Below are 19,190 nucleotides of genomic sequence, written 5' to 3'. Positions count from 1 at the left end.
ATTAGTTGATTGTTCTGGTTGACTGTGGATTGGCCAGGGGAAAAAAAATTATTTCTAACTTTCCCATTTGAAATGTTTGTAATGTGTTTTAAACAGAGTACAATAGAGCATAATTTAATTTTACTTTCCTAAAGAATTTGTAGCACCTGAGAGTCCTAGTTCTGAATATTTTCTCTTGTCGTCTATGGTAAATAAAAAAGATTTAGGGGATTAGGATTAAATGTACTGACCTCACATTATTCCCTGAAATTATTTTTTTAACCAAATCCCTGATAGTAGTTGGTTTGGTTATTTAATAATGTGGTTAAAAGTTACCTGAAAGAGGAAAATAAAAAGACGGAGAGTTGAATAGTTAAATTCTAGTTAGTGAAGATTGTATTCAGTAATATCTAATTTTCCAAGTATCACTTATAGGACATAGCCAAGAAACCTGAAAATAAGCAAAATTACCTTTATGCTTTCAGAATAAAAAGCCCAAAGAACATATGACCCCCAAGGCTTAGAGTGTCTCCTTTGAAGCTTGCTTTTATTCACAATCCTAACCAGCTGGTTTCAAAGAAGAAATAGAATTTGGGCACCCTCATTGTCAGCAAGTGCAAATCTAACTAATGTTCATTATAACATAGTATTCCATTAAATGGCTATATCATAATTTATGTAACCTATTTACAATAGCATAAAAATAGTTAAGTACCTAATCTGACAAAAATTGTGTAAGATAACGACTTGTAAAATGTACAAAACATTTTTAGAGACACATAAGTTTTATAATAAAGGGGGAACTATCCCACTTTCATGGGTTGGAACCCCCAGTATTGTAAAGCTATTGCTTCTCAAATTACTTTACAAATTTAGTACAATTCCAGTCAGAATCTCAACAAGATGTTTGTGTAACTTGAACAGCCAATTCCATATTGTTTACGGAAACACAGAGAACCAAAAATACCCAAAGTGTTTTTGAAGAATGAGAAGATGGGGTTTAACTTGCTCTACCAAATATCAAAATATAAATTTACTCATTTAGTAAATAAGATGTTGTGCTCTTGGCACAGAGTTTAAAAAGCAGGCCAGTAAAATAGATTAGAGAACCCTGAAAAGGACCTATTCACATAAACACAGGACTTACAACAGAAGTGTCGCTGCAGAAAAGCAGGGAATGGGCAGCCTTTGCAGTTAATAGTGCTGGAACCATTGAGTTTCCATATGGGGAAAAAATTAAATTAGACCCGTATTGCACACCACACATAAAAACCAGTTTCAGGTAGATTATGAACCATGGAGCTTTTAGAGATTCTATTGAAGGATACTGGCTGCCAAGGAGCCTGCAGTGACTGCGAACTGTGGCCGACCTGGCTTCCTTACACATCGTGTTCCTGTAGCTCCAGGTGGGACAGACAAACGAGAGCCCAGCTGAAGCTGAGAAGTGAGTTTCTTCATCGTTGTCTTTGCTGCCACTGCAGCTGCTAACGAGAAACCTGCTCTTCAGCCTCAAGGGGGAGCTCTTCCTTTGGGATGGGGAAGGTAGCTCTTTCTTAGCCCTTCCGCTGGCAGTCCCCAGCAAGGCAGTGAGAAACCCTACCTCTCTCAATACCAGAGATTGCTTTGTATAAATCCAGCCCCGTTTGAAATCTCTCAGGTCTTGTTAAGTCCAACCGAACAGTGGTAGCCCTTGCAGGAGTAAAAGAACTCCTGATATTAGAATGACCCAAAGGACAGGGAAGAAATCTGAATTTGAAGGTATACAATCAATGGTTAATTATAGCACTGCTCCAGTTGCGAAAAGATTTTTTATCATTTCTACCTCTCAGACTCTTAAATCATGCTGATGGTAACCAAGTGAAATGCCAGATCCCTGAATTAAACTGCTAACATTTGACAACATGATAAAATATACTTTCTATGTGAACTCCAGACACTCACTATTGTGACTGTACTTTCAAAAACAGAGGAAGAAAGGCTAATACTTAGCTAATGCCATATTGCCTAAGAGTTCTTGTTGATCCACATCGTTAATACTTGGTGTTGTTAGATTTCTTAATTTTTGCCAGTCTGAGGGACATATTCCACATCTCTCAGAGAGACAGCAGCCCATTTGACTTTGAGCCATTGGGAGCAGTCCTGAAGACTTTCTTTGGACAGAAAGGCAGAGATAAAGTAGTAGCGTGCCTACTGTATATTGAATATGAGAATAGAGAGACGTGTTCGAGAGCCCTGGAGACGTTGAAAAGCTTTCAGGTTCTTTACTTATGCGTCCCAAGACTGAAGATAACTATAGTTACAATGCTTGTGCTACAGACTCTGCTTGCCCTGTGTCCTCAACGCTGTAGGGATCACTAATGAATCAGGAATGCTGTATCCCTGTTTTATGCTAGAAGAGGAAGAAGATGACCAATATCAAAAAAGTCCCGGAATTCCAAAGCTGATCTCATTCCTTCTCTGTTCAAATGCATTGAGTTGGAGTCACACTGAAGGTGGCATCCAGGGAGAATGATTCCACTGACTGACTTTTCTCATCCATTCAGGCTTCACAGAGATCCCAAAACCTTTGTGTGAATATTTATATATAACCTTTGTATAGACCTGTTGTAATACAGGCAGCTGGCCCTGATTAGAGGATTCTGAATCATCCCTGACATTCTAGATCCCACAGTGATCTGCATCACAAGTGCCCAGGAATGCCCCATAAGGCCTTTATTAAGCATAGTCCATCCAGCATTCTCTGCTTTTTACTTGAGAAGACGCCATGGTGGCAGAAACTCCTGTATTCAGGCTGAAACCCAACATTCGTTTGAAAAGCACATTGTGAGTGAGCATTTTGCAATGTGTTGTTACCTATCCAGCATTTTAAAAAATAATCTGAAAAGGCTATAGCTCCCTGCTCCCAAAGACTCTTATTCACCATCAAGGCTACAGGGAACAGTACGTCTTACTTATGCAACAGAGGAGGAGATCTAGTAGAGGTCAAATTATTGTGACTAAAAAAGAAACAAAATATCTCAGATATTGTTGAGAGAAAAAGAAAGTCTGTAGGAAATGGCTGAGCACTTAGCTGACAAATATGACCAAGGAAAAACAAGAAGTTATCATGATTAGAAAGAAGAGTCTTCCACAGTTTTCACCCTCAAATCCCTGTTCTCTATTAGTGAGAGAGACATGAAGGTAGAATGACAGGTGTTACCCAATCAACTTTAACATTTGGGCAGTGCCATCAAACAGGTTACTATGAAAAAGGACTGTCGACAGTGGAAGATGAAAAAAGAGACTGAGTCCACAAAAGCCTGCCTTTACTAGCAGGTCCTGCTCGGAAGAGTGCATTCAGTTCATCCAGAAAGAAGAATGTAAATACATAAGGGAAATGGCAAATCAATGATGCCTGAGATCAAAGGAGCAGACTCAAACTGAAGTTAAACACAGCCCAAGGCTTAGATCCACATTTTAGAACAGATAAGAGGTAGCATTATCTAATTTCTAAAAAAGCATTTTGAATGAAAAAAATAATGCCTTCCTGATTTAAGGTTGGAGAAAAATTTCTTAAACCAGGGACAAAGAGCAGTAACTGTAAAAGAAAAGACTGTTAAATTCAACTGCATCAAACTTAAGAACTTATCTCCATTAAGAATAAAATAAGAATAAAGGATGAACAGGCAAGCCAAGGACTGCAGCATGACAAAGGAGTGGTATCCAGAATAAAAAACAACTACAAATCAAAAAAAAAAAAAAGGCAATCTAATAGAAAAATGTGCAAGAAACTTAGATAAGCACTTCAGAGGATATAGAAAATGTTCAAAAAATATATATAAAAGCTATTCAACCTTATTAGTCATCAAATTAAAGCCACAATGAAATACCAGTAAACGCCAGGTTAGTCAATTACGATTAGTTACAAAATTTGCCAGTACCAAAGGCGATGAGGATATATAACAATAGGAACGCTCATGTCTGGTGGTAGGGGGGTAAACTGGTACAAGTACTTTGGAAAACTATTTGGAATTACCTACTAAAGCTGAACATGTGCATACCACATGACCCCATATTTCTACTTCTGAGGTGATATAGTCAACAGAAATACATGCACACATACGCAAGAGACATGTATCAAAATGTTCACAGCAACATATTTTAATAACAACCCAAATATCTTATCAGTAAAATAGTGTTATATTCTTAGAGTGGAAAACTGTGTAGCAATGATAGTGAGCTATTACTACATGTATCAACATGGATGGATTTTATAAACAACGTTGAGTGAAGGAAGTAAAATACAAAAACATTGCATGATTACATTTATGTAAAGTTCATTAACAGACAAAAATTACCTATGGTATTAAGGGATAGGTTAGCTCAGACTGCTATAACAAAATGCCATAGCCTGGATCGCTGGAAAAAAAAACCAGACATTTATTTTCTCACAGTTCTGGAGGCTGGAAGTCCAAGACCAGCATGGTCAGTTTCTGTTGAAACTTCTTGCTGGCTTGTAGATGGCCACCTTCTCCCTGTGTGTTCACTAGACCTCTTCTGTATGCTCTTGGGAAGAAAGCAATCTCTCTGGTGTCTGTCCTTATAAGGGTACTAATCCTACCATTAGAGCCTCACTTTTATGACCTCATACAACCTTAATTACTTATATCCAGTCAGCTTAGAAGTTAGGGCTTCATCCTATCAATTTGGGGGAGACACAGTTTGGTCTATAGCAGGATGATGTCTTAATGTAAAATAAAATAAGGAAGTAATTATAGTATTAAGGAATGATAAATCTTTTTTTTTTTTTTACTTTTGTTTATTTATTTACTTATTTTTAACTGATGTAAAGAAGTGTGAGGAAGTCAGGATAGAGGTTACCTAAGACGCGAGCAAAAGAAGGAGTCGTGTTAGAAGATGCCGTGCTGGCAATGTTTTGTTTCTTGACCCATGTGAAAAATCATTTTATAAATTATTCATTAAATTGAACATTTATGTTTTATATGCTTTTCTGTATTATATTATCCTTAACAGTTTTAAATTTTTTTAAAAAGTAAAATCATGTGTCTATTCTCATTTCCTGTTCTACGATCTGTTAACATTGATGAATCTGTTCCATCTATGTTACATTTATGTTACCCTAATTTTAATGCTTAGCTCTTTTGACTTTTCTGATCCTCCATAGAAATTATGTTTATATATTAATTTTTAAAATATTAAATATGATAAATAATGGTAACTTTAAAATGTTTTAGAGATACTCTTTTCTTCTAGAGTATTATTAAAATATATTCCCTGATATTCTGATGAATTGAGTTGAAATGATATTTTTGTCCGTAAGTATGTCCCTACATAGGTAGAAATTTCCAGCTTCCCTTGTTCCTGGCCTGCACTTTATTGAGATTGAATCAGTTGTTCAAAATGTATTTGGTCCTGTTAAAGATTTTCTTTGGCTGGTAAGATTAAGGAATAGAGTTTTTCAAAAGTGAACTACCTCTAACTGTAATCAATAAAAGAAATTCTGACTGGAAGTAGAGTCTTTTATGTAGCTTTATTCTCTTTTGATATCATTAGTCAATCAAGTTGGTATAACCAGTAAAATGGTAGATTCATTCCTACTTTCAGCAATCCTTCAAAGGGATTGTGAATTGCTGTCACAATCAAGAAGTTACCCAGGAATCTGATTTCCTCCTCACCTGGAAAATTAACCCCAGCAACTCAAGAACATCCTTATATCCTACCCAGAGTGGTGGGCTCAGAAGGCAGTAGATGGTTGTTCTTCTTAGTCTGAATAGATCCTTAGCCATTTTACAAAACCCAGTCATTTGCCAATACTATATAGGAGAAACAAGCAATGAGTTATCCCTTAAGAAAACTCATCACGGTATATTTTTTATTGTAGATAATTCGCTCCATTCTGCTCTTTCCAACAATTGAGCGAATGTCTGAATCACCCAAAGGCAAGATCGCCACTCCAGTGTTGTGCTGGCTTCGATATGCTCTCTATGTTCCTGGCTACTTATTACTTAAACCGTGGCCTGAGAAAATTAAGTCCTTGATAATCAGAATGCTTCTTCGAATGATGAACCTACAGAGTGAATTTTCGCTCCTAAATGTGTTGGAACCATTCTGCCTTGGTAAGCACATTTTTAAAAGTATATGTTTATTCTTGTATCAAAGTGTTCAAGAGAGTAGCCTCAGACAGTGGGTGAGTATCAAGCAAAGAATTATTTGCTGTATTCTTCTCCAAAAGTTTAAAACTAGAAATAAAATGAAAATAATGAGGGGTATTCTAACTGACAGATAGAAAAGCCTTATCAAGCTTTAATTTTAAAACTTATGCTTCTGATTCTCCACTCTCACTGCAGGATGATGAGAAAGAATTCTTCTGTATCTAATATATATGGAATCCTTACAGGAATCCAGAGTATGGCCAGTTAAGCTCAGTGTGTGAACTTTGAAAAAACCAGCCCAGGGAAACCAGGCCCAATATTCCCATGAAGTGAACAGGCTATGATTTTATTTTCCTGTTAACAGTTTAGGGAGGGGTTTAAGTTATAAAAGTAATAAATAACAGTCATGAGAATTTAACACTGGATGCTTTACTGATTTACTGATTATATTTTCTGAACATGCCAGGGAATGTTCTTGCTACTTTACTTTTTGGCTTCAAATGTTGTTTTTAAGTGTAATTTATCTTTTTAGTTAATACTAATTTATACTATATTTATAAATGATTTTAATAATAAAATAATGCTACTTTCTTAATCTATAAAATAGGGATAATAATATCTCATACCCATACCTCAAAAGATTATTATGTGACTAAATATGATAATATATGCAAAGTGTCTATCTAGTAGTTTATTTATAATAAGCCTCCAATGAATGACATATCAGCAGTTGCAGCAGCAGCTACTAGCACTGTTCTAAGCTTTTACCTGTAGTCCTCAGAAGAACTAATGAGGTTTAGGTATTGTTACTGTCCCCATTTTACAGATGAAGATGCTGAGGTTCAGAGAAGTTACATGATTTGCCCAAAGGCACACAGCTAGTGGGTAGTGTTCGGTCTCCAGCAGTCTGCCACTGTGTTAAGCTGCATTTTACCACAGCTGCTGCAGTTGTCTCTTTGCTCTAGTCAGTCATAAAGGCAGGACTCCCGAGTGAAGTTTACTGTTCTCACCAGCATTGAGTGCCTCAAGATCATGTGCATAGTGAATCCAGAAACAAATCACAGCCTCACCTTTACAGCTGTACGGTTACAGATTGTATGGGAGGTGTTTTTCCAAATACATAGCAAGAAGCAGTCATCACAAATACAAAGTTCAGTGTATTTTCTGTATTTGTGGGTTTTTCCCCTCCATGTTCTCCCCAACTCCCATTCTTTATTATAGCCTTAGCATAGCAGAGGAAGGCAGTAAGATAGGGAGAAGAAGAAGCAAGGCCTAGGACAGTCATAAAAATCACCAAAGATTGAAGTTGGAGATGTCCCTTGAAGACCTTCTGATCCAGCCCCTTAACCTTCCCTCATATTATAGAAGAGAAGGAAATGGCCTAGTAAGTGAAAATGGCACTGACTGGATGTCAGAAACCCAGAACTCTCATTTTGTTTTTGCCTCAGACCCCTCTGTGGCCTCAGTTCAGTTCCTTCCCCTCTCTAGTTCTTAGTCATTGATCAAATCAAGAGTTAGACTAGGTAATCTCTAAGGGCCACTACACCTTTGGAAATTATTTGAGATCAAATGGAAATCACTTGAAATTCTGGCAAATATACATAAAATTATTCCACGCATACTTCAGTAAGTCATTTTTTTTTCCCCTTTACAGTTTTTTTTTCCTTCTTTAGTATTTTTTCTTTTTACCCTATATAAAGGACTTTTAAAAAAGCATCCTCTAGTTAAGGAATCCATGTTCCTCCAAGAACTTCTGCTTCCAGGAAGATGGAATAGATGGACTTTCTCCTGTTTCTCATACTAAGTACTAAAAACCCTGCATATCATATATAAACCAAACATAAGAAGACTCTGAAAGGTGGAGAAAAAAGCAGACTATGTAGGGACTTTGGAGCCCAAGGAACAACACAGTGGTGAGTTCCCTGGGTTTTCTTTTTACCACATATATCCTAGACTTGGAGCCAGTGACCCAGAAACACCAATGGGTATGGATTAAAAAATGCCCTGGAAAAAGTCTTCACTCTGTAGCCAGAGGACCAGGAAAATGGCCACCTTTCTAAAAGAAACTTTTAGATAATAACTGCCCTAATCTAGCCATGCACCGTAGTAAAAACTGTGGCCTTATCACTACCCATGCCAACAAAGGCCAAGTGGGAGGCCTGTACTTTACCCTACACACAGCAGTAATGAAAGCACCCCTCTCCTTCCCCACCAGAGTGATGTCCCAAAGAGGCTGAGGAGAGAGACAGGACTTTCACCATTGCCCGGCAGTAATGAAGCCACTACCCCCACCTCCTCAGTGGAAGTCATATGGGGAAAAATAACAAAGCAGTTCTACTCCTCCTAGCCAGACGGTAACAGTGGAAGCCTAGTGAGGAGTCAGAGATCCTATCCCTGCCCAGCAATAATGAGGAGCCTCTCCACCCCTTGGGTGTTAACAGAAACCAAGTGGAGAACCTGGATTTCTACCCCACCTGGTAGTAGTGAGATGGCACTTCTCCCTCCCTTCTCCCCCTGCTGGAGAAGTGTCAGAAAAAAACAAAAAAATCCAGCTAAAATAGAGGTTTAAAAAAGACCCAGTATTATAACATAATACCCTAAATGTCCAAGTTTTAGTTAAAAATGACTTGTCATACCAAAAACCAGAAAATCTCAACTTGAATGGAAAAATACAATAAATGACAACACCAAAATGACAGAGATATTAGAATTTTCTGACAAGGATTTTTAAAGCAGTCATTATAAAAATGCTTAAATGAGCAATTAATAAACATGTTTGAAACTAATGAAGAAAATAGAAAATCTCAGGAAAGAGAAAATTTAAAGAAAAACTAAAGAAATTTTAGAACTGAAAAATATAGTAACCGAAATAAAAAAAAAAACTCAATGTTTGAGCTGAACAGTAAAGTGGAAGAGACAGAGGAAAGAATCAGAGAACATGAAGATTAGACCAATAAATATGGAAACTTCCCAAATTTGGCAAAAGATGTAAACTTACAGATTCAGGAAGCTGGATGAACTCCAAATAGGTAAACCCAAAGAAATCCACACTAAAACACATCATAATCAAACTTTTGAAAACTAAAACAAAGAAAAAATGGTGCATTATTTTTAGAGGAAAATCTATTTGAATGACAGCTGCATTCTCACTGGAATCTATAGAGGCCAAAAGAAATTACATATTTCAAATGCAAATAGAAAAGAACTATCAATGCAGAATTCTATATCCAGCAAAAATATACTTCAGGAAAGAAGAGTAAAGTAAGACATTCTTCAATGAAGGAAAACTAAAGGAATTTGAAACCATCAGACCTATCCTAAAAGATTAACTATAGGAAGTTCTCTAAACTGAAAAGAAATGATAAAAGAAGGAATCTTGAAACATTAAGAAAGAACAGAAAGGAAAAAATGTGGGTAATGACATTTTCCTTCTCCTCTTGAGATTTCTAAATTACGTTTAACAGTTGAAGCAAAAATTATAACATTGATATGAATCTAAACATATACAGAAGAAGTATTTAAGACAATTATATTTTAAATGGATGAGGACAAAGGAACATAAGAGAAGTGAAGTTTCTATACTTTACTTGAACTCGTAAGGTGTCAATACCAATAAACTGTATTAAGTTACATATATAGCGTAATACTAGAATAATCACTTTAAAATCTATACAAAGAGACATACTCAAAAAACACTCTAGGTAAATCAAAATGGAATAGTAATAAATAGGAAGGCCAGAGAAAGAACACAGAAAAATGGGGGTGGGGGGGGACAGACAACCAACAGAAAACAAATAATAAAATAGCGTACAAGCTCTAATATACCAATAATTACATTAAATGTAAATGGTCAAAATACACCAATTAAAAAATAAAGATAGACAAAACAGATTAAAGAACATAGCCTAAGTATATGCTATCTTCAGAAAACTTGGTTCAGATATAATCATACAGGTAGATTGACAGTAAAAGAATATGAAAAGATAGATCATGTAACTATTAATCAAAAGGAACCAGAAGTGACTGTATTAATATCAGATAAAGTCAACTTCAGAGCAAAGAAAATTACGAGGAACAGAGAGGGACATCGTGTATGCACCAAACAGAAGAGCTACAAAATACATGAAGCAAAAACTGATAGAACTGAAAGGAGTAATGGACAGACCTACAGTTACAGTTGGATCCTTAAACACCCCTCTCTCAACAATCAGTAGAACAACAGGACAGAAAATTAGCAAGGTTGTAGATGAATTCAACAACAGTTATCAACCAACAGGATTAGTAGACGTTTATAGGACACTTCACCCAAAATATCGGTTTCTGATAGGCATTAGACAGGCAACTAACTGTGCTTTCCCTATACCTCTTTAGAAATATTTTTCTAAACCCAAATCAGGACATGGGATATAAGACAGTTTTATTTGTTTTATGTGTGTTTAGTGACTATACAACACATTACATATGGCATATAATCATGTTTGATGTTTAATTAAAATAACTATATAAAGGTTTGTGTCCCAATTTTTCTACACCAGAATTGTAAACACTCTCTTAGAGAAGTACGCTCCATAAGCTGCACTTTGAAAGAAAAGTATCTTCCTTTCAACTGCAGTGATTGACCTCCTACTGACTCTTCCAGGAACCCCAAGTACAAGCATCAAGGAGCAAGTCAATTTGGACACAGGACACATTCACCTCCCTGACTCAAGGCACCCAGAGCCTTCCAGCTGCACTGTTGCATGGGGAACCCTGGGATTTCTTTCCCAGCCATAGTAGAGTTACACTACTTGCAAAATAGACTTTGTAAACCAGACTGAACACTTGGCCAGTTGCTTTATCCCTGTTCCAAACAATTAACTTGTAAACAAACTTTTGGAGCACAGTCCTTATATTTCTGACATCCTTTCATCCTCTGATTTTGTATTCTCTTCATTCTATGTCTGGCTTTCTGATAGCCAAGTAACCAGTACTTCAGTGGTCTCTTTTTTCCCCATTACCCACCCAGTCTGTTTAACCTTGAGTAAAGAGAAAGGAGGCAAGAGTTACCTGTCTTCTTTCTGCTTTGTGTTCTTGGTTTATTCTCTACTTGGGTACTTAGTTCAGTCTCCTAGTAGAGACCCTAGGCTAATCCTTAACCCAGCACCTCAGTCATCCTAGCAGCCTCTTTCTACCTCTTCCCTTTGGATCCCATGTCACCTTTGCCTTCTCTGGCAGCTGTTACCACAGAAGCTGCCTTTACCCAGGCTTGCCCTGGCCATCCCTCTAGTGATCCCTGTTACCTTCCTTACTACAAATGGAAGAAGGTCACAGCTGAGAGAGACTGATGTTCATAAGACCCTGGCCCTTGCAGATGGTTAATGGACTCCTGTGCTTATATCCCATGAATGATAAAGGGTAATCAATATTCAAACCAACCACTTGAGTTGGTGGCGTGATTTTCTTGTTACACAAAGAGAGGGGTCATCAAGGGAAAGGACTGCCAGGTCTGAGAGCAGTCTCAGTGGTCGTATCTGTGCCATCCAGACCTCCCCCCTCCAGACCTGCTTCTTTGTCGCTCGACTGTCATCCAGACAATGACCTTTAACGTGCCAGCTTGACTTCTAGGAGGTCTTGCGGTGTTTGCACATTAGGTAATGTCTGTGCTTCAGCAGAAATCTTATGGAAACAAATGGAGGAAGTTTGCCAGTCCAAGTAATGGATAATAAATCCTGACCTATCTGGATAGAAACTGATTTTCTATATCCTTTAGTTTATACACATATTTTTGTTGTTGTTTTAGTAAGGTCTGAAAAATTCAAGGAATCAAAATTTTCAAGTATTTCAAATGCTGTTGTTCTTTTGACAAAAATGGCACTTCTTATAGGCTGGGATTCTATGTATTGGCCTTCTTCACCAGACTGAGTGAGGAAAACATCCTTTCCTACTCAGCATTCAGGGTGGAGGAGCCTTAATTCAATTAGCATATTTTATAAACTTTACCACAGTATTCATCTGTTCAGCTTTATGTACCTAGATTGTTTAAAATGTTATTTTTCAAGAAAATATATGGGGTTTTTTTCCTTTAATTTTAATTCTGGAATGTTTGCTTCTATATATTTTCTTTAGAATAGATGTTCTTCTATTTTGTGAGAAATGGACTTTTCACTGAGACAGCTAAATTGGATTTTCTGATCAAAGCTAAAAGCAAATATATTTTAACTTAGCAGTATTACAGGTCAAGATAATTAACGTTAAAAAATATTCTAGGGTCTTTTTGTTAGTTAAGCCAAATTGATGTTTTAATTCCTTTCAGTTACCTACTAGAAAAACAGTGCAGACAAAGGGCATTCCTGGTAGAGTACGTTACTTTTACATATATTCTTGTAAAAGAAACTTTCATAATCTTTCCTCTCCTTAATCAATAAGGAAATAACTTTGTAAAACTTGTACAGTGGTATGAAATGAACTATTCAATGAACTGACACATAGCTCCACTAAAGAATCACAAATTTCTTCTCAGAATATTTTTTACTTAATCCCAGAATAATATTTCAAACAAGACAAAACCAGACTCCCATGTTACCTATTCTCTCGTTTTTGTGTGGAGTTTAGGAAAATCCATTTATAAAAGCCAACTGTAGCTTTAATTATTCATGGAAGTTTAGCCTATAATTCAGCAATGAAGGAAAAGATTTTTTTGTGTGTAATCAGTATTAGAATTTAAAGCAAAAAGTGATTAGATATAGTACTAGAATATCATCCCTGGTTTAGAATTAAATGACTCAATGTAAGTTTTATTATTTTTCTATAGAAATTTATATATATATGTATATAATATGCATTTAAACTACCTGCCACTCTAAAAAGTTGTATTATTTTTTAAAAAGTCATACACCTTGAGTTGTGTGTTTCACTTTAGTGAACTCAGTGTCACATAGATAAGATTATCTGTTCGCAGATTAAATCAATGGTTATAATAACAAAAGTCTTGACTTACAGAGAAACAATACATTGTGTAAATAGTAAACATTTCTCTAAATTATGCTAAAATTTTAGAATGGGAGAATTACTTTTTTAGATACTGTTTTCACATTGTTAAAAACCACAATTGGCCCTAATAAGGTAGAAAATAATCTGGAAAAAAAATGGAGACCTAGCAAAGAACTCCCCCTTGTAAGAAGACTTCACCTGGGGTTCCTGAGCGTATGACATCCTGCTTACCTTCGAAAAACTCTCCTGGTTTAGGCTTCCTGGAGCGCCTAGCCTTAACTTTGCCTGAGCAGCTCTGTCTGGATGGAGCTCTGCTGGAGTGTGGGGTACTCACCTCTCCAGAAGCACCCAGTTTCACAGTCTGTCCTCAACCCCAAGAATTTTGCTACCCTGGAGCCCTGCTTGGCTTGCACGTACTGAACGTCTTGCCAGCCTCAGGATCTGTCAGAAGATGTGCTCGGAGAGGCTATCCTTGGAAAGGCTCTTTTTAAGTCAACTCCTACCTCTGCCTCCTCTCAGGGAAGTCCCAGAGTGTATAGACAAGACTTGATGCCACCCTTCTCCCCGACTCAAGTACCAGAATCTCATAGAGGTTAAGGACAGCATCAACTCCTGTTGACCAAAAACACCCAGAAAATTCAGAGGCCCTATTTTTATTAGCTAGGATTGCGTTTAGCTATAGATGACAGAAAACTAAAGTACAGTGGCCTAAACAGATACGGATTTATTTTTCTCATGCACCAAGAAGTATAAAGGGGAAAGCCCAGGGGTAAATAATATCTCAGCAGTGCCATCAAGGATGTGGTTCTAGAAGATCTCCGGTCTTTGTCCGTAACACATTTATCCTCGTGCTCATCATGATCACATGATGACTTCTGCCACTTTAGTCTTCATGTCTGACATTCAGACAAAATTAAGAGAAATGGGGCAAAAGCAGAGGGCTTATCCTGGTGAGGCATGGCTTATTTAGAAGGAGAAGCCCTCCCCCAGGAACTTTGCCTGTACATCAGTAGCCAGAACTGGGCCATATCCCTACCTATAAGGGCTACGGAAAAGTCGTATGTTTTGACTTTCCCATGTCTCTAGTCAAGGAAATGAGGAGTTTTTTTAAGTTGGCTTTTGGGTAGGTACGTAGTATTTACTACAGCCACACTTTATGACGATCTTGGTACTCATGTTCCATGGACCTACCAAACACCTAGCTAGTTAACTCCATACTAGTTAACTAGTAACCTAGACAGTTAACTCCATCCTCTCCACCATAACTAAAGTCCACCACAGCCATGTCCCTCCAGAATGTCTTTGCACTTCACAAGCCCTAACAAGACAACCTCAGCCTGGGGTCTGCAGTTTATTTGTGGGAGGCCCTCTTTGAAGCACATTTAGATGTACCTACCCACAGTGGAGCCCACTTCACTTCCCATGATTGTGAGTATTATACTTCTTATTTCAAAGAGAATTGAAAGTAACACTTTTTGCTGTTTCCCCTCTATTTGTGTGCTTACTAATTGCTACCGTCCTCAGCCACCATCCCATCATGGAGTGAATGTATCAAGTCCTATTTCTAATCCAGCAAATCTTGTAATGAGCATTTTTTAAGGGATTGGTTTTTTCCTTGTAAACATTGTGACATACTTTGGACATATAGAACCTAATAGCCATTTTAAAGAAAATCAAAGTGACTAGACATAATATCTTGGTCAGAACAGACCAGGAGTGACAATCACATTTTACAGTAATGTATACACTCACATATGGGAGATTTCCTACCTCAAAATTCACCTGCCCTAATTAAACTGTGCCTATCTCCAGTATTTCCCTTTGCTTCAGCACCATCTCTCTATCTCTGTCTCTCCAACATAATGGCAAAAACAAACTGGGGCATTCTACTGAAAACCTTGCTAGTGGTACTAGATCACGTACCACCAAAACAGCAGGGCAACTTGGCTTTTATCCCTTAAGTTCTACTTCAGAAAACTGTTCCTACATCTCCCCCAACCTCCTGTTGTATCATTAATTGTGGTTTTACTTCCCTCTGCGTTTTCCCTCACTGCTGTGACCAGTGCTTCATGTGGCCTAGTTTGGGGCCAGTCTCAGCAGAAGCTCTTAGGTTGCCCCTCTTGCCTGCAATGATTTGTCCGTTTTATACCAGTACCTGTCAGCTTGGCTTACCAATGTCAGTGTGCTTCAGCCTCCAGTTCTGACCTCCATTGTGATGTCAGCTCACACACCGCTTCAAGGAAGGCAGCAGGTTTTTCCTTCTGACCCTTCTTCCCCAATGTCCCCCCAACCCAAAAAAGAAAAAAAAAAAAACACAAAAAATCACCAGTTCAGTCCCTTCCCACTTATTTTGTTTAACAACCCTTACTGACACCTGTGAACCAAGCACTTGGATAATCATGGAGAGAATAATAAATGAAATATAGCTGCTCCCCTTAGGTTATTTCCAGCATAGTAGGGGAGATATATGTGAAGAGTTTTAATATATCACAGTTAGGAACACAGGGCAGGAATGGTACCAAGAGAGGAAAGATCAGTTCCACCTAGGTAAGTAAGGAAGGAGAAGACAGACAAATATGGACTTGAAGATAAGTCGGGATTTTTCCTGACGGGAAAAACAGCATCAAGATAGGTGATTAACACTTCGCTGCACACTTGAAACTAACACAACATTCTAAATCAACTACACTTCAGTAAAAAAGAAAAGAAAAGAAAAAGAGGCAAAAATCACTATCCGTAAAATAAATAAGCTAACAAGGATGTATTGTACAACACGGAATACAGCCATTGTTTTATAATGATTATAATTGGAGTATAACCTTTAAAAATTGTGAATCAGTATGTTGTATATCCAAGAGAGTTATATAATATTGTACATCAACCATACCTCAAATTAAAAAAAAAAAAAGATAGGTGATTGAATTAAATGGAAGGCATCCTTCTATTGTAGATTGTGTGTACTTGGGGGATTTGATGGTACCATTAAGCCTGTGAGATGAATGTCCTTGGTCTTCCAACTGTAGCCCTCACCCTTTTCATTCCTTTAGCCACTACTGTGAGTTGAAGTCATGTAGTAATATTTCAACACTAAGCAGATTTCAGAAGATGATCATAGCAAATAAAATAGAACGTTAGACTCAGGTGAGGTTTTTTTTTACACCTGTATTTAGATTTGTAATGAAATAAAGGTAAACAAGTAACATTCTTCTAAATCATTCTCTTCCCTTCGTGTTTTGTTTCCATTACTCCTGCTACTAGATATTTCCTTCACTGTGGTGCTTGAAACTGGATTCTGCTGGGTTTCCAGGAATGCTGTTGACAGTCATTGCCAGGAGAAATGTGTTTTCCCCTTAGGAAATTATACTTCTATTTGGTATTATTGTTTCTGACCACTGTGTTATGTTATGAGCATTTCTGAGGAATGAAAAAGATGGCTTCCTTGGAGCAATTACTGGAAAGGAAACTGGTATTCTACTTTCTAAAAACAAACAAGCAAAAAAGTACAATTGGATGAGGAATTACCAGAAAAGAAAAGAATAGGAATAAAGGTGAGGTGAGGTACATTCCCTGATGGAAAATTTACTTTTAGAAATCTAAGATTCCTTACAAAGTTATTTGAATTTTTATATGTTTCAAATTTAAGAATAACACTATAGAAAAGTGCTTAAAACATAAATGTTTTACCTCCGTGAATTATCAGAAAGCAAACTCCCATGTAACTCAAGAATCACCATTGCCTGGATCTCAGAGGCCTCTTTTATGCTTTTGCATATCCAAAAATCCACCTCTGAGCTCATTCAGATTGTTGGCAGAATCCAGTTCATGTGACTTTATGACTGCTGTCCTCATTTTCTTGCTGGCTGTCAGGCAGGGTCCCTCTCAACTCCTAGAGGTCACGATCAGGTCCTTTTCACATGAGCTCCCTCTTCAAAACGATGGCAGTGCATTTAATCCTTTTAGTGCTTTGAATCTCTAACTTCCTCTTCTACCACTAGCCAGAGAGAAAACTCAGATTTTGAAGAACTCATGTGATTAGGTTAGACCTTAGGAGATTCAGAAGATTAGGATAATCTCCCTTAAAGTCATCTCTACTGTAGTATAACATAATCTAGTCTGGAGTAGTATGTCATCATACTCTCAGGTTTCACCCCTACTCAGAAGGAAAGAATTGTAAATGGCAAGGATTATGTGTGTCATTTTAGAATTCTGTCTACCACAGACCACCTGTTTTCTGATCTAAAATGTTACCTTTGTCAAAAATTAAATATCCATATATGTGTAGTCATTTCTGGAAGAATTTATATAGAATCAATATTATTTTTTCCTTAAATGTTTAGTATAGTGGACCAGTGAATTCACCTTGTCCTGGAGTTTTCTTTGTGGGGAGGATTTAAATTACAAATTTAATTTCTTTAACAGAGATAAGACTATTCAGGTTATCTATTTATTTTCAAGTGAGCTTAAAATTTGTGCAGACTGTCTGTTCCATCCAAGCTATTGAATTTTTGACATAAAATTATCCACAAAATTACCTGATTATCCTTTTGATGTCTGTAGTATCTGTAGGGGTGTCACTTCTCTTTCCTGATACTGGTAATGTTTTATGTCTTCTCACATTTTTTTCCTGATCAGTCTGGCTAAAGATTTATCAGTTTTATTGAACTCACTTTTGATTTCATTTAGTTTCTCAATTGTTTTTCTGATTTTTATTTCATTAATTACTGCTGTGAACTTTATTATTTACTTTATTCTGCCTAGGGGCTAGAGTCAGACCAAGTATCTTTTCTATCAGTATTCATGAATGTGTGAAGTCCCTTTACTTAAGAGAGAGACTTTCAAGTTGTGTTTTTTAAAGAAGTCCACTGAAGATTTCAAGAGCCATACTTAAAATAAAATGACAAAAGATTAAAAATAAAAGAAAGGACAAATAGGCAGATGATGCCGAAAAGAAAGCAAAGTTATAATAATAATACCAATCAAAGTGGAAATCAAAGCACAAAGAATCAAATGAAAATTTGAATAGCTGTATCGGAAAGTCACATAAATCCATGTTCTCTCTGCCCTTCTTCCTCTTTCTATTTGACATCATGAAAATGAGGGTCACTCTGCTTATTTTGCGGTCAGTATGATAGGACTACCCCTCATTAACAACTCTTAAAGATCCTTTAAACCCATTCTAAAATAAACACTCTTTTTGTGTCCTTTTTTAAAAAATTACAAGACAGTTTCATGTTAGTAACTGTATGTGGTTTCCCTGGTGTACATGATTTATCTGTCAAAATTTGTGCTTCTTATCCTTAAATCATAAAAATACCTTAATCAGGTACAGTTACACACATCTGCTGCGGTATCTGGCATTAGGCCATCACACTACTAGAAGTTACTATTGAGAAAGCCAGGTGAGGGTGAGAGGAGGTTCATTTTGTAGGACATGCTCTTGTTTCCAGGACGGTGCATGTCGCCCGACTCACATGCCTCTCTTGGCCTTACTAATGTCTCACATCAGATAGTGCTTGCCGAAAGGAGAGGGTAGGGCAGGAGCTACTGCTATTTGACATTTGTGTTCGTTCTATATATTCTAAGTGTCTGCTTTTTTTTTTTTTAATGTAGTTAATGCTGCCTACCTTGGGAGCCAAGAAATGATGGAGGTGGTGAAGAGAGACAACGAAACCATAAAAGAACATTTGTCTAAGGTAATCACTTCAGTGCTGCAAAGTGAGTAGATGGGCAGGAATACTTAACTGAGGGTGAAAGGCTAGAGTTGGTTAGACTCTGCTAGACCTTGTGCGTTTGTAAATTTCAGATGGAGTTCTACTTCTAGTTAACATTAATGCAGTCCTTGAAAGTTGCACAGAAAGTAAGTAAAGCTGACTGCCTAGTTACTTAAATATGTTTTACCACCTGTTTTTGTTGGGTTTATTTTTAGAATCAATACTTCTCTCTAGAGCCTTCTACTAAGAAGACTCTCAACAATATTTATGGAATAAATAACTTATATTAAAATATAAGTAAAACACTGTGATAGAACTAACATCACTATGATCTGATGACTCAGTGTGCCCATCTTTTTTGCTCTCCAAATGCATTCGA

The 19,190-nt window shown here is 37.1% G+C and overlaps 1 protein-coding gene across 3 annotated transcripts in view; it reads left to right on the top strand.

The window, feature by feature from the left end:
* Positions 1 to 19,190, top strand: part of LDAH (lipid droplet associated hydrolase) — an 82,369-nt gene that overhangs the window by 47,733 nt on the left and 15,446 nt on the right. Inside the window, exons 5-6 of one of the 3 annotated variants that reach the window (XM_006179462.3) lie at positions 5,861 to 6,095; positions 18,711 to 18,793. In XM_006179462.3, coding sequence (XP_006179524.1) covers positions 5,861 to 6,095; positions 18,711 to 18,793 — 318 coding nt within the window. Of the gene's footprint in view, positions 1 to 5,860; positions 6,096 to 18,710; positions 18,816 to 19,190 lie in introns of all 3 variants that reach the window. The other 2 variants (XM_032497104.1, XR_004326168.1) reach the window with 2 other exon arrangements.

This window comes from Camelus ferus, chromosome 15, assembly GCF_009834535.1.
Source record: "Camelus ferus isolate YT-003-E chromosome 15, BCGSAC_Cfer_1.0, whole genome shotgun sequence".
Lineage (NCBI taxonomy): Eukaryota > Metazoa > Chordata > Mammalia > Artiodactyla > Camelidae > Camelus > Camelus ferus.
Note: the sequence above shows the minus strand (reverse complement) of the source record. Positions and strands in the feature narration are given on the sequence as shown.